The 16,187-nt window shown below is 37.8% G+C and overlaps 1 protein-coding gene across 2 annotated transcripts in view; it reads right to left on the bottom strand.

Annotated features, from left to right (window-relative positions):
* rcor3 (REST corepressor 3) overlaps nucleotides 1-16,187 on the bottom strand; it is a 35,657-nt gene that overhangs the window by 11,067 nt on the left and 8,403 nt on the right. For both annotated transcript variants that reach the window (XM_055639706.1, XM_055639707.1), the window contains exons 4-8: nucleotides 15,215-15,267; nucleotides 13,369-13,530; nucleotides 7,878-8,002; nucleotides 4,637-4,715; nucleotides 3,037-3,255 (exon numbers count right to left, since the gene is read on the bottom strand). In XM_055639706.1, the coding sequence (XP_055495681.1) occupies nucleotides 3,037-3,255; nucleotides 4,637-4,715; nucleotides 7,878-8,002; nucleotides 13,369-13,530; nucleotides 15,215-15,267 (638 nt within the window). The remainder of the gene's footprint in view (nucleotides 1-3,036; nucleotides 3,256-4,636; nucleotides 4,716-7,877; nucleotides 8,003-13,368; nucleotides 13,531-15,214; nucleotides 15,268-16,187) is intronic.

Below are 16,187 nucleotides of genomic sequence, written 5' to 3'. Positions count from 1 at the left end.
CTATCTGCACTTTCTTCCAATCATCAACATCTGCACTTGTACAAAAGTTAACAGAAATGATGTTTGGGCCATATTTCCCCTTCCCTCTACCCCTACCACAGGTGGTTATATCTAGTTCCCAGTTCTAGAATTCTTATCTCTCAGTCACCCTCTATTAATTTTGCCTTGGCATCCAATATCCTCTTAATGACTTTATCAAGTACATTGGAGTATTTATATTTATCTTGTACAAGTACTAAACATCGTGAAACTACTTGCACAGATCGATGATGAGTTACCTGCCATTTGTCAACAAGACGAGTACACACACGATTTATTTCGAGAGAGTGCGATAAACCCATTTCCCTGAATTAGGTCTACCTATTAAGAAGCATGTTTTGTTGGACAATCAATTACACTATCGTAGGGAACTGAAAACCTGTAAATTATGGTACTGGATTACCAATTGTGCCCTAAAGTGTTCTTGTTAATCTGAACTATCCATTTTAACCTCAAGATCACATCTACTTTCTAGCCATTTTCTGAACATCTTAAATACTTTTAGTCTTTTTAGAGATACAGTGAGTCAGAGACAACCACGACCACTAGCACTATCTACACACTGGAGACAATTTACAGAAGTCAATTAACCTACAAATCTGTATGTATTTGGAGTGTGGAATGAAACTGGAGCAACCAGAGAAAACCCACATGGTCACAGGGAGATTGTACAAACTTTTAACAGACAGCACCTGTAGTCAGGATCGAACCCAGGTTTTTGCCGCTGTAAGGCAGCACCTCTACCGTTGCGTCACTGTGCCATAAAGACGACAAAAATTATAATTGATAGAAAGGTAGGGGAATGGAACTGCTAAACCTTGTTATAATCTTGAATTCATGGGTAAATAAACTTAAGGATCTCATTCTTGAATAGAAGGATGGGAACTACGCAAATTACAACAATTTATTTGGCTTCCCTTTAACCTGCTTTCGGTGAGATTGAGAGTTAAAATTGGAAAAAGGGAAGTCAAAAAAAAAAATTGTTGCAATTTGCGTAGGACAATCCCCATCATCTGAGTATCGGTGCAGATCTTGCTTTTCTCAGCAAACAAAAGAAACATCTCTTGTAGCTTCTATCTCTTTCACAGCAATTCAGGTGACCTCAACTGTAATTTTTAATCAGAAAACTGCACAAGGTAACCTCTAAGAATGCAATCAGAGAAGGGCACAATCAGAAAATAAATATTTTTGTGTGGCTTGGGTAGAGCAGGATTACAGAAATATAAGAAAAGCATTATGACTATCATGTCTTAAGTCACAATAGTTATATTGTGATATTACAAACCAATGACCTATCTCAACCTACCTCAAAATAGGCTGCATCATCACTTTAAGCTTCATCTCCTCTATAATTAACATTTATCAAGATACTGCAATCAATGAAACAAAACTATGAAGTACAATTTAATCTTAGACTGTTTACATCAACCCAAGTAATATTAGAAGTTCTAAGTTAACCTAAAGAACAATTGCAGCAATTATGAAATACTATTATTTATCAGACGCAAGTGGAAACAGAACTCTCTCATGCATCAGACCTTTTATGGCTTGAATGAGATTGTTTTGTTGAAATTCGAATCAGAAAACCAGTCAATTATAAATCTGTTACACTAGTTCTTTAAACCGCTTAAATGAACTCAAAATAGTTTCAAAAGTTTGCATCAATCATAATATTGAAAATTGTAAATGCATTCATACATACAATGAATTTATCACTTTTTTAATTCCTCTTGTAAAATTTAAGGACACTACATATTTAGTTTATCATTTTCAAATGCTATTCCTCACATTATCAATCTTCAATGAATATCAGCTCTTTTAATAACTACTTATAAATTAGTTATGCCTTTGATGATCAGAAAAGTTCCTCTTGAGGTCTCTTATTTTTCTTTCTTAATCCCTTAAAGGGCTACATCTATCCAAGTTGTCCTACAACTTCTAGTCATTTATTTTCTTAATCTTGCAAATGTAATCTTTTAATTCCATTGATACTGTGTAGTCACGTGCCAGTTTCTGGCCACCTTACCCCAACAGTCACCTTGCTACCTTTCTAAAATTTCCATATGTATTTTCCTTTTTCCGATTGGAAATCTCAACTGTCAACACTGCTCACATTGCACACATGTTGAGTTTATCAGCCTAACTGATTATCACAGACAGTTGTAGCCTGTAGGTCTGCAAATCTACTGTTTGCCAAATGTGCCTGGAGAATGTCAAATGCACAATGTAAATGAACCTTTTTGTTCCTTAGTTTCATTAAAGATGTATTTCGGTTGTAAGAATTTATCTTTCTCCAATTCCAATATTCCAAACTGCTTCATTGCCAATCAGGATCTTTTGAAGTGCTGTCAGTTACTGAATTGGCATTCATCACAGCCAATTAATGCACAGCTTTCACAAATAGCAATCTATTTCGAAGGGATTGGTTTTGGGATTGAAGTGCCAAGGAATTGGAGAATTTGAACTGCATCAGTGGGTCATTCTGATCTATTTAAACAGGCAGCAGGTCATTGGTTTGACATCTCACAGGAAATAAGCTATACCCAATATTTGTTTCTTTAGGAATTGCATAGTAGAAATGGCATTTAAAACAATGTATGTATTCTGCCTCAACATTTCAGTTCCTTTGAAGTCAATTTTGGCAACAGAGTACAGCTCACATTTGCTACTGCATGACACATTTGGTGCAAACAATTAAAGACAAATTACACCTTATGATCTTCAGGTTTGCTACCAATCGGCAAAAGTAACATTTCGTATAACTGAATTAGAAAGTAAAGAATGAGATGCAAATCAAAAAAAACCTGGTCCAAACGATTTAATTTATATTTTTCTTAAAATAAGAATTAACACCTGCTGGAGTAATTGTATGAAGTTCATCTTTATTTTGCAGTGTCGAGATTATAAATTTGTTATGAGTTCAGATTATCCATAGTATACAAGAAACAAAAATCTGTTCTTTAATATGTTATAACTGTACTACAGGTATCCAAATACCTGGCGTTTCAATGAGATTAGTTCCATATCAAGCTGTCTAAGAATGGTACTTGCTGCATTTGGGCTGCAGGACATGGCTCCCACATCTTCTTGACTAAGATACATTCCTTTCGGTGGTCGACACTTGGACCGGAGAGGATGATGACGATGCTGCAAACTTGGAAGCTCACGTCTCACTGTGCCAACTCTGCTGACCTGCATAGGTGGATCAGGATTACTCTAACAATAAAAGGCACACAAGAGTACAGGTTAAGTGTGTATTTCAAGAGACATAGTATATTAGAAGTGTATTTATATTTAACCAGACTTGAAATCATACTAAGGCCTAATTATCTGCAAGGGATATATAGACTTCCCGTGGATAACAATAAAAGGCGGGCACTTTTCCCCACTTTGTATCCAATATACATCATCCAATATCCATATACTAACTAAACCCGTGTCTGACTGCAAAAATACAACAAATAAATACATTAAAATGTCTAAATATCTAAAAGGAAATATTACCTAACAAATGACTTTAATTAGACATATTAGATGCAGCAATCTGTTGTCTTCCAAGACTCAATTTTGATGACATCACGTGGCGAAATTTATGAGATAACATTTTTGTTTATCATTAGTTTTCAAATGCTAACATAATCAGAATTGCCTTGAAAGTGATTGAATCCATTTTTGCGGTGCTAGAACACTGTTGCCTTTAGCTTTAATACTAAGTCAAATCCTCTATGATTTAGGATGCTTTAATACAAATCTGCGGCAATCTAAGATGTAAAAACAGCAATATATTCAATGTATTATGATCAACATGAATGGACTGGCAGAGTAGGATGGAAGGGATTTTAATGCATCATCCAGGTTCTCCTGGATGTTTTTAGGTGGTGCATATTGGTGCTGGTTGGACTGTGGAGTGGGTCAAATGACTTTCATTGAACACCATCATTCTACAGGCTTATTGGGAGAAAGGTCACTTTGCCAGTTTCTCATAGCCCATGCCAATAATGTTTCTCTCCACAAGACAATTCTGGATTTTCATCTACACAGTGGCATTAAGTTAATCATAGAACTGTTACTTTACAGGAGGCCAATTATTATCATATTAAACTTCTGCCATGCTCCCCATATCAATCATGTCAGTGCCATTTCCCTGTCATCATTCAGCCTCTTTCACTCCAGCTAGTAACAATACCCAAGTCACGTTTAACACAATTTTAATCACTTAAGGCTCTCAGAAAAGAAAGCTACTGCTTAAAATTAATAACACGCTGGTAATAGCACAACTATAATGTAAAATTAAAAACATGTTTCCATACTGTCTCTCTAAAGTCTAACCACCTTTCTAATGACACTGTACAAACTAAGTCTTTAATTACATTTAAAATCTTATGTTAAGGAAATTCAAAGCAGCAAAATGTTGTCATGCTCAAAAGCCCCGAGGTTTCATGCGAAAACCATATTTTGTGAGAACATGCAATCACAAAGGCTTTAGGTTCATCAGCTTCAGCATTTATCATATCTAGCCTTAAAAGCTCACAATATCAATGCCAAGGAAGCTTCAGCTGAAAACCCTGCATTGTTATTATACTCCTAAAATTCTCACCTCTTTTTTAGCTTCTTTAGTCGGATCATAATCACTGTCATGGATGCAATTTGCAGCTCCTTCTTCCATTCCATCATCACTGAAATTAAGAATCTCGTGTAAAATATCAGAAGCTAGATAAAAATACACACAGACAAAAAAAATCAAGCAGTTCTAAAATGACTAAAATCTGGTAGGAGCTGATGGGAACATGGGGAGAATAAAATGGGATTCGTACAAATGGACATTTAACAGTCGCACAGACTCAGTGGTACGAGGAGCATGTTTCCATAGTATTTGATTTTGACCACTGTCCTAATTATTAAACTAGAGTCCATCTGATGAAAGGAAGATAAACTCTACATTGAATGCAGTTTGTAGCTATCATGGATGTGGCAGGGTTGGAAGATCGCAACCTTCACGTGTTTTGACGAATGAAATCACCCTGGCGTGCACAATCAAATAGAACAAGTTGTCCTACAACGTTAGGCTGTGCACGCCATACACAAGAAGAAGATGGATGTGGCACAGAACTGATGTTCTGCAATTTGTTCTTTCATTGCACAGGTTTAAACAGACACATTCACAGATCAAATGCCAACTTTTATTAGCAGCTCCAATTAGTGGAAAGTTGAAGTCAGAAAAACACATGTGTTAGAAAAAAAATGTTTTTCTCTACACTTTTGACTTGTTCGTGCAGTATATGATGATTTGACATTAAGGTATAATTTACATACAGGATATTAAATATATGATTATCTTTATCTTTTTTTGACAATGGACAGGAGGCGAGGGAAAGTATAAAAGCAAAAGTGATGTTGATTTCATCAACTTTGTGACCTGCTCAAAGTCTGAAACGTCTAAGAAAACTCAAAATAAATTACCTTCCGGCTTCATTTGTAAATAATTTTAAATAGCCTGGACCGATTAAAGCTAACGGTACCTTTCCAAGTGCAGAATGACTGCAATAGCATTTCATGAGTGTAGTGATCCAGAAAAGGGTGAAGGTAGCATAATTTGGGAAACTCGCAACTATGCTTAGACTTTATTATTTTTTTAAACTGCCCAAGTTTCTCTGTAACAATAATGCTGTATATTCTGCACTTTGGTATTTTTCGTTTTGCACTACCTGTTGTATCTGTGTATGATAGACACAAAGTGGTGGAGTGACCCAGCGGGTCAGGCAGCATCTCTGGAGAAAAAGGATATGCAATGTTTCAGGTTGGAAGTTGTCAGCAGTTCTTTGTTTCTGTATCTGTGTATGGTTTGACTGTACTCATGTGTAGCATGATTTGATTGGATAGCATGCAAATACATGTTTTCACTATCTCAGCACATGTGACAATAATAATAAACCAATATCAATAATATACTAAACCAGTTATGGAGAGGTAGAAAGTGGGAGTTCGCTTTTCAGTTTGTTTCATGTGGTAGGTTCTATTTCAGCTTTATGTAGGTATGTTACAATACTTACCTTCAGCGGTGCTGCAGTTCTGGCACTGGCCGTGTGCGCGATTTTGGCGCCTTTGAGGGGGGGGGGCGGGGTTAAAATGCGTTTTTTTCCTACCTTGTCCTGGATTATATTTTGTTGGAGTGCAAGCTTTTGCTGAAGAATTGTTCCGACGGCCGTTCTGTGCATTTTATTTATTTATTTATTTATTTTTAAAATCGCCCGACAAGTTCAGCGCAGGAGTAATTTTAAAATCGGCTTCTAAAGCCGTCAACAGGGACGGATTTCACGTACGGGACAGATAAAGGAAAACCGTTTATTTTATGTATAAAAGTGCTCCTTAAGATGCCTTTAATTCACATTTTACTTTGCGAAACGGTGATTTTTCACCCATACGAACCGGCAGTATTTTTCCTGCCGATATGGGGTTTAAATTCAACACAACCGCAACGTTCCAAATGATCGCGTTCCAGAAAAACCCACTCGCAAGATGATTTAAATGGCCAATAATTTACAGGTATTAAATATTAAACTCCTTCCATTTGGCCTATAAATCCATGACAACGATTGTCATGTTATATTGTGAATTCTTGTGTGAATGTTATTTGGACACTTAGGCTATTTAAAAATGTTAATCTTTTCTTAAGAAATCAATAGATTTAGATCTAGTTTGGATCTAGTAATTGAATTTTGTAATTAGCTACAATTAGGTAACTAACTAATTATATGCTTTAATTTCAAGTCATCTAAATAAGATCGTTTCATATTTGTTTCAGAATGCTTCAATCTATAATAACTGAAAATTTCTTTCAGTTCTCTTAATTTTTAAGAAAGTTATGGGCTTTTGATTGTCCTCGATCACAGCTTTTAAGTCAATGGAAAAGCAATAGGGAAGAAGATGCTAATTTCCGAGTATGGAAATGGCCATAACCTTTTTAATACTGAAGATATGAAAGTGAATTAGGTGTCAAATTAAACTTCTTTTTATGCTTTATCTGATGGGATAAATTACAGACTTGATTTTTAAAACCTCAAAATTTTTTAACATTGCTACTTTATGGGCAGAAGACCATTATTGCGCATTAACATTGAGAAGAGAGATCGTTGGCCAGGAAGGAATTTAGGGTTCATTAGTACCTCAAGTACAGTGCTGTAGAAAGAGACTCTATAGTTTGTCTCCTCTCTTCCTCCTCCTACTTTTTTGTTACTTGCCATTAAGATGCCAAAGCTTTGCCCACATGACAATTAAATCCTACATAACGCAGCAAAGTTCTTTGAATCTTATCACCCTTAGTATTTAGCACTGTTAAACAATGTGCTACTAATCTGCACTTTCATGCCGGGCGGTAACAAAGCTTTCCATAAATACATTTTGTTCAGTTGTCCATTGGTGGGCCATCAGTAGAAAACTCATGCAGCCAGAGATATAGGCGATTGAAAGGGAGCTGAAGTAAACGATCAGTCATAACAGTACGAAATGGCAGAGCTAACAGGGCAGAATTGCCTACTCCAACTTTTTTTAAGCACCATTTACTTTGAATCCCTTGCCTACTGATCTCTCTTCGAGAGAAAATGCATCCCTGAACTGCTAGAGAATGAAGGCACCATACCTGGTGACAGAACATCTGGGAGACCAACTCTATGAACTTCTAGGGTGCAGATGTTCCTTCAGTGGACAAGAGGCCTAGTCCTGCGTCTAATTATTTTGTTAATGGAGATTGGTACCATGTAGCACTAGCTTTAGATAATCATCAATGGTTTCTGTAAATAGTAACGCGGGTTTCACAGTAAGAACCATCTTTCTGATCTCACCTTTCATCTTGATTGCTTCTACTGGCTAATTTTCGTGCTTGCCGATCCATTAAACTTGTTCGAGATCGAGTTTTTTTCCATGAGTAATAGTACTTCACTAGACTTGCAATCGACTTATCTGGTAACTAAAATACAATACAAAGATGTAATTGGTCAAAATCCAAATTATTGAACATATATAACGGGTAATGAAAACAGGAAAGGCAGAAGAACTAAATCTTCAGATAACTCCAGAAAAGTCTGCAATAAAGTGATATTTTATGTAACAAAATATCTCCATTTAAGTGCTTAACAATTAATTTATGCACTATTTTTGATAATTATGATCCAGTCATCTCTAGTTTTTTATTGTTAAAATATCTCAAAACTGAAATTTCATTCAGGTAATGATATTTTCAATATTGTCCGTAGTTTTCTCAATTGACGTTCAAGTTTGCAAAATCATAATTTACAACAGTTTGGAAGTACAAAGGAGGAATGGATACAAATGAAAAAGATTCATAAAGAATGACACCTACCCTGCACCATCTATTTTGAAGAGTGATGCAGTTCATCTCATTCGTCCACTGTTTCTCCCTATCACTGCAGGTTTTCTTCTTGATACACTTACTTACAGTCAAGCTCATGAGACTAATACTCAGGCACTAGCTTCCCGACATCAAATCTCTCTAACAAATGCATCAACATCTACCATAAACAACATACTGAGGAAACAGATGTGTAACGGTGATGACTGAAGGAGCATCTGGGAGTCCTAACTTTCAGGTAGGCAGCAGTTAAGTGATGACAGACACAGAATTTGCCTGCCATAGCTGCAGATTAGCAGTCCTCTTCCATTTCCCTTTTGTTCACCGGAGCAGGATAGGGGATAGGAAAGGTGTTCAAGCACAGGCCCTCACAAACTCCTCTCACTATGATCACTATCACTCAACCTGTGACAGACCCAATGGACCAAAGTATCCATCCACAGATTTCTCCCACATCCTGAAGATGTGCTGGCTGGTAGATTAATTGTGGTATGTGTGGCAAGATAATTGGGAGGGATTTAAAAGGCATGAGGGGTAAACTATATCACTGGGAAGTAAATGGGCAAATGGGATTGAGGAAATGTTCTGAGAGTTGGTGACTCAATGAGATGAGGTCTTAATAAAAATACAAGTAAAATGTTAACCACCTGAATTGTCTATATTCACATAGCCAAATGTGAAGAGACTGAAACAAAACTACTTGAGTAAATGAAGAACTTGGATGAAACAACTTTGATATTTCTACCCGTGAGACCCAGCTAAAAGGCAGCTAAAATGTGCACAATAGTGGCTAGATGCTTTCTTGGAAAGGAAAATCATCTGAACAAAGATGGATTCAATGAGGTTTGCTTTAACACAAAAAACAAGATTACTAGCCAGTCCTTGAAACCCAATATGGATATATTCTTGCTCTCAAGGAAAAATCAGTACATCACAAGAGCAAACAAGCATTTCTTGATGCAGTCTTAATTGTACAGCTAAATAAAACAAGATCATCATCATTGAAGAATTCAGAGCAAGAGATTGGCTAAAATGTAAACTTTGCTGCATCTCCAATGAAGAGGGGTTGGAGAAATTATCTCCAATTGCATCCTTATTCCAAGAAAATACATAATTATGTGCTGATTCAGAGATAGTGAGAAATATAATTAACACCTGAAACCATCAGCGATTCAAACTCTGGAACGTTTTTATCGTTAACTTGTGTTTGTACTAACATCCACATAATTTTGGGCAGTTAATATCAAAAATATGAACTTCTGGTTGGAGGATATGGATCAACAACCAGATTGGTTAAAGATGGAAAAAGAGGACTGCCTACCTTTTGAAATTGGCGCGATTTTGTTAACACCTACAAAATTGATTAAAAAAAAACTTATAGTGGAAACCCGATAATACATAGTGGTATGCGAACCTGGAAACAATTAAAAGAGACTTTAAAATTGGATAATTTATCACTTCTTCTTTCTATCTTAAATAACCCCTCATTTAAACCGTCCGTGTTAGATAAAGGATTTGCAAAATGGAAAAATTATGGAATTACAAAAGTGGGACACCTTTATCGAAAGGGAATCCTTCTTTCATTCCAGGAGCTACAACAGAATTATGGACTACATCAAAATAATTTTTTTTAGATACTTGCAACTTAGATATTATATAAAATCACATACACAATTGCATAGAACTAAGGACCCAGAAATCCTCAATGAATGTTTGAATAAACATCCTAACACAGATAAATTAATATCCTAGATTTATAGTATCCTGTTAGATTCTGAGGTCCCGTCGACGGAACCACACAGACAAGCATGGGAAAATGAATTGGCTCAATCCATAATGAAGGATATAAGGGATGAAAGCTTACAACATATACATTACTGTTCGTTAAACGCCAGACTCTTTAATACAATTTAAAGTACTACATAGATTATATTACTCCAAAACAAAATTAAACAGAATGTTTCCAAATATCTCACTTATTTGTGATAAATGTCAGTACCTAGAAGCCAACTTAACTCATATCTTGGTAAATTGCATAAAAACTAAAAGATTGCATAAAAACTAAATTATTTCTGGTTGTTAATATTCAACTGGATCCCGATCCAAAATTAATAATATTGGGAATATCAGAACATATAAAACTTACAACAAATCAAATAAATGTTCTTGATTACAGTATAATCACTGGGAAAAAATTAATACTAAGATTTTGGAAAAATTCAACAACCCCCACAATTAAAATGTGGATTGCAGAAATGTCTGAGACCTTACACTTGGAAAACATTAGACTTGTCTTAATTGACAAACCAGAACTATTTGTTAGAATGTGGTCTCCATTTATTGATTTTTAAAAGAGGTAAACTGGTTCAACACAGAAGCTGGACTGAAACCCGAACTCTAAAAGAAGCAGATGACTGTGGGCCAAAACATTTACTCTGTTGAATCACAAACATACTCGAGTGCAGTACGGTATCACACCCAAAAGATTCAGCATGACGGCATATGAAAATAGAGTTAGGCTTGAAATGACAACACCACAGAGATTTTGATCTAGAAACATAGGTGCAGGAGGCCATTCGAGCCAACACCGCCATTCATTGTGATCATGGCTGATCGTCTCCAATCAATAACTCGTCCCCATATCCCTTGATTCCACTAGCCCCATGAGCTCTATCTAATCCAAAACATTTTTGATATTCATACAGGAAGGATTCCAAGACCAGCAAAGCACTGAACCCATTGGATATTTCACTCTTAGTTATTCAGATAGGTTTGGCAAGAATGGGAAATCCTTCACAAATTTCTTGTCAGAATTTGGCTAAGTGAGCAATTTTCACAGAACCAGCAAAATCTCATTATTTTTACCATCTAGAGCAGGGGTCTCCAAACTATGGACCGCGGGTCACATCCGGCCCGCCACGAGATTTTACCGGCTCGCAGCAAGCTCTTAACATGTTCCGTGCAGCAGGCTCTAAGTGAGTTCGGTATTTCGACTGCGCTTGTCCAGGTCATCAGGCACTCGCCACAAACATTGTTCGGAGCGGATCTGCTGTTATCTGACATTCATTTCATCCAGTGAGTGAGCGAGATTGTGCTGCTGTATGGGGCCTGGGTTTCTGGTGCTGCGGGCACTGTTGAGTTGCTACTGGACCGTCCCTGTCCCCTCCTAGATGCCCCGTTCCTGTCCAGGGGCGACTGGAGGAGTCGGCCTGGTCTTGCTGCCGGCACGTGGGGGAGGTGCTGGCTCCAACTCGGCTCTCTGGAGGATCGCTGGTCGGCACGGACCCAACTCCCAGTATAGTACTGGTGGACTCTTCGGGAGTGATGTCAGATAAGGAAACAGGAGGAGTGATATATAAAGCCAGAGAGGTATACAAATGGAAGAGGACAGGGGAGAAGCAAAGGGGGGGGGGAAGGAAATAAAGGTGAGATGATCCCGAGTCCCTCATTTGTCTTTTATCCCCCTCACTCCCCTCCCCCCCCAACACTTTTCACCTATACCCCTCTCTCATCACCTGTCCTTCCCTCCACAGATTCTGCCTCACAGACTGAGTTCTTCCTACATTTGATGCTTTGACCTTAAATTTCAGGTTTGGATCTTTCCGATTAGGTTTCTGTCCTACCTTTGTACCAAATCACTAATTACATCTTTAATTTTGTGAAAAGGTGATCTACCCCACCTCAGTGTTCACAGGCTGCCTACAGCTTATGAAATGAGATCTCACTTCAACGTCTCACCTGTTGTCCACTTTGGTAGGACCACACTCTCCTCATTCCATTCCTCCGACAGTCATAGACACAACTTATTTTCTTCTTCTATCCACAATTTTTAAAATCTTACGACACTTTTATCTTGGATTAAAATCCAGCACAAAAGTAATTAAACACACTTATGGGGCGGCACGGTGGCGCAGCGGCAGAGTTGCTGCCTGACAGCGACCGAGACCACATGCTGTCTGTACAGTTTGTATGTTCTCCCTGTGACCTCATGAGTTTCCTCCAGGTGCACCGGTACCCTCCCACACTCCTCCCAATTTGTAGGTTAATTGGCGTTGGTAAAATTTATAAATTGGCCCTAGTGTACTGGTGATCGTTGGTCAGTGGGCTGAAGGGCGTGTTTCCAAGCTTATTTCTAAAGTCCAAAGTCTAAACCAGGAACTGCAGATGCAGGTTTACAAAAAAAGGACAAAGTGCTAGAGTAGCCCAGCAGATCAGGCAGCACCTCTGGAGGATCAGGCAGCACCTCTGGAGTACATGGATAGATGTTATAGAATCGGGGTTCCACTAATTGGAGCTGCTAATCTCAATATACTGATTAACTATGCTATACTATTGAGACTCTCCTTCAACTTTGGTAACATTAAAGTGCTCCAGCAGCCTGTCCATAACATTAGTCCTTTTACCCTACATCACCTTTTGGAGGACAATCATTGGATAATGCCTAGCATTTCCAGTTCTTCAGCAGCCAACTCCAGTTCTTCAGCAGCCAACTCTCCAACAGTTATCATCCATATGAAGAAGAAACAGATCTAAAAGGGTAGCAATTCTTCAAAAACGAGAAATGAAGAAATAACATAACAAAGGGCCACACATTTTGACCAACTGCATTTCCCATAGCAAGGAACCATCTACTATGTCGTGTAAACATATGTAGAGAACAGATATGTTTTTCTTCAGCCATGCTGCCATCACCTTTTCTTATCATGGACCACCACTGTATCATAATTCTTCCCCAAGAGATTAATCGTGGAACAAGGGAAGCCCAATTATGATTAAATAGAATAGGTTCCCATTGGTCATTAATTATGCCTTTTCTACACATTGCTGTAATCTGTGCCCCATGTCACTTCTACAGTTATCAAACTTCAAAACTAAAAGTTGCGCTAGGTTTCCAGTAAACCAATCTAAATTGTCTTAAAGCAGGTTATGATAACGTTTAAAAGACTATGAAAAGGTATAGTTACCATCTGCTGAATCCTGTGAAAACTCTTTCCATGGAAGCTGAAGGCCTGTTCAAAGAGGACCTTATCTTCAACTGTCCATTCATCTGGAAAAGGGGTGAAGTTAGGCAAGTCGGCCAACGACTTCTCAATGTTGTGTTTGTGCCAGAATAACATTCCTAATGCCTATGTGAATTATATGAAAAAGCAAAATTAGAAATCTTAACACTTTTACACTATTTGTATCCAAGCCAAATTCAAACTCTAAACCAGGACAAACTCGCTCCTCGAAAATAATTCAGGAATTTGTTTTACTCCCTCAAATGGGTGGTTGGGGATTGCTGCTAACAGTGATGTCCTAATACTTAATCTCCCACTTCCCTCACTATGAGAATGCTCCTAATACACCACCGTTTCAAGCATTGAAGACTTGTCCTTGCACTTACACATCCAATGAATCATATTTGCTCCACTTGTCCCTTTTACTTTCCCCTTTTCTGTCCGAGATGGTGATTCCTGCTATTAGAATAAATCTGTGATCATACACCCTATCTAAGAATAAGTTAGGAAATGTACCTGCTTAGTTACAATATACATGGGGAGAATTTTATGATCCCACAGGATATCAGAGAGGACTATCTTAATAAAATAAACTAAATACTGAGCACTCTTTCCCATCTAAACAAGAAAGCTGCGGATGGGATGTGTACATTTTGGAGGGATGGGTGGCTTTTCTTCCAATATTGTTCGTAAGACAGGGTCAGTAACAATTTCACTCCAGATGCGTGAACTAAACTGATGTGAATGAATTGGCATATCAGCCCTCACCACAATCTCTACCACTTAGTGCCTTTCTGCACTTGGTCTAGTTATTTATAAAATTTAAAAATACCTTGAAGCATAGGAATATTAAAAACATAAAATTCCAACAATATCACAAGAACAAAATTATTTAATCTCAATTTTTTTTTACTTTCAGTGGAGTTAATTCAAAAATGTTGCAGACAGGCCTGATGTCCCCCTTGTCTTCACCTTCCACCCCATCAGCCGTCGCATACATAAAACCAATCCTCCGACATTTTCGCCACCTCCAATGGGATCCTACCACTGGCCCCATCATCCCACCCCGTTCTCTTTCTGCTTTCTGCAGACAGTTCCCTCCGTAATTCACTGGTCAATTCGTTCCCCCCCCCCCCCCCCCTCCCATCAGTCTGAAGAAGGGTCTTGGCCCGAAACTTTGCCTATTACCATCACTCTATAGATGCTGCCTCACCCGCTGGGTTTCTCCAGCATTTTTGTCTATCTGCCTTTTATCCAAGTAGCTTTGGACAATATATATCTTCTAGCTGAACTACCCTACTAAATAAATCAGGAATGGAAACTGGAGCTAATCACTCTATTGTAGTCACAAAACATTATGATTTTATTCAGCAAGCAAAACAATAAAATGAATATTTTAAAAAAATACAGATGAATGGAAATGGGGGAACGCTTATGCCAATTTGTAGTTTTTGCCCAGGTCACTTATTTTATAACTAATCTCACTATTGTATACACAATGATTTTATTCAGGTTCAGGTTTTCAGGAGTGGTCAAGATTGCACTTCACTTTCTAAATCAGGGGTTCCCAACCATTTTCGTCCCATTTACCGCTGGCAACTTTAATAGCGCGTAACAATGCAATTTCACTTATTTATGAACTACTAATGATGAACAGATACCAGAACCAAAGTCAATGAGAAAAAATATGTACAAATCCAGAATCAAAAAATTTACCCCCTGGGTAGGCAATATTTACCCCCAGGGGGTAAATTTACACCAGGTTGGGAACCCCTGCTCTAAATCAACTATCAGAATAGTCTTTACAAACCTGTTCCACATTGTACCCATGCTTTTCTTTAGCTACTGCAATATACTCGTCCACTATACAAAAGAAAAAAGAATAATGTTAAACTCGATGTATTTGCTGTTTTAATTGAAACAAAAACAGGCACTTGTTGGCACTCATCGTTATATCTTATTGTGATGATTAATACTGGCAGTAAACACTTCTACAGTTTGCACATAAAGCATCCAGCAGTCTCAAAAAGTATTCATCTCCATCCACAACACAGCAAGACATAAATTCAGCTGCAAATCAACAGGATTTGATTACAATAGTTAGGATAGAAAACACACCTGATGCAACATGCCACGAGAGATTTCAGGTAATGTGTTCAAGATGATTAAAGAAAAAACACAAATAAATTTCATGGTGAAAATTTTTTAATCTCATCAAATTACTGAATGGAAAGATTACCTTTATGTGCAGCTATTTGCAATATGCAGCATTAATGGATTTAAATGCTCAAAGTACCAAGATGTGTACATGAAGAGAGTGATCTACAGATGTATTGCAGCATGGTGGAATTACAGTCTCATTTTATTGATCCACAAGAATAATGGTTGTAACAGCCTCTTACAGTGTCTTACATTTTCTATCATTCAACAATCTTTGCTTTCGAATTAACACAAGCTGGTTTTTAAATGGAGTATGCTACGATAGGTGAAAGAGCATAAATGTTTACTGGCCTGGTCTTGCACACTTGATCATGTTAATGTTGGGCTAGATGAGGATAATCTCTATACTTATATAACTCTGAATTTATCTGAATCTGACAAAACTTTGAATTTAAAAACGACTGCCTTTCGCTGATGACGTCAGAATGGGTCTGCGTGCCGTTCTTCCTCGTGCTGTGGGTGACGTCACACCCCTCCCCACCCGTTACTCAAAAGACGCAGAAAGAACGAGCAAGCCGGGCTCTGTACTGGAGCTCTTGGCTCCTCGGGTCGGTCTTGGCTTC

Source organism: Leucoraja erinacea, chromosome 8, assembly GCF_028641065.1.
Source record: "Leucoraja erinacea ecotype New England chromosome 8, Leri_hhj_1, whole genome shotgun sequence".
Taxonomy (NCBI): Eukaryota; Metazoa; Chordata; class Chondrichthyes; order Rajiformes; family Rajidae; genus Leucoraja; species Leucoraja erinaceus.
Note: the sequence above shows the minus strand (reverse complement) of the source record. Positions and strands in the feature narration are given on the sequence as shown.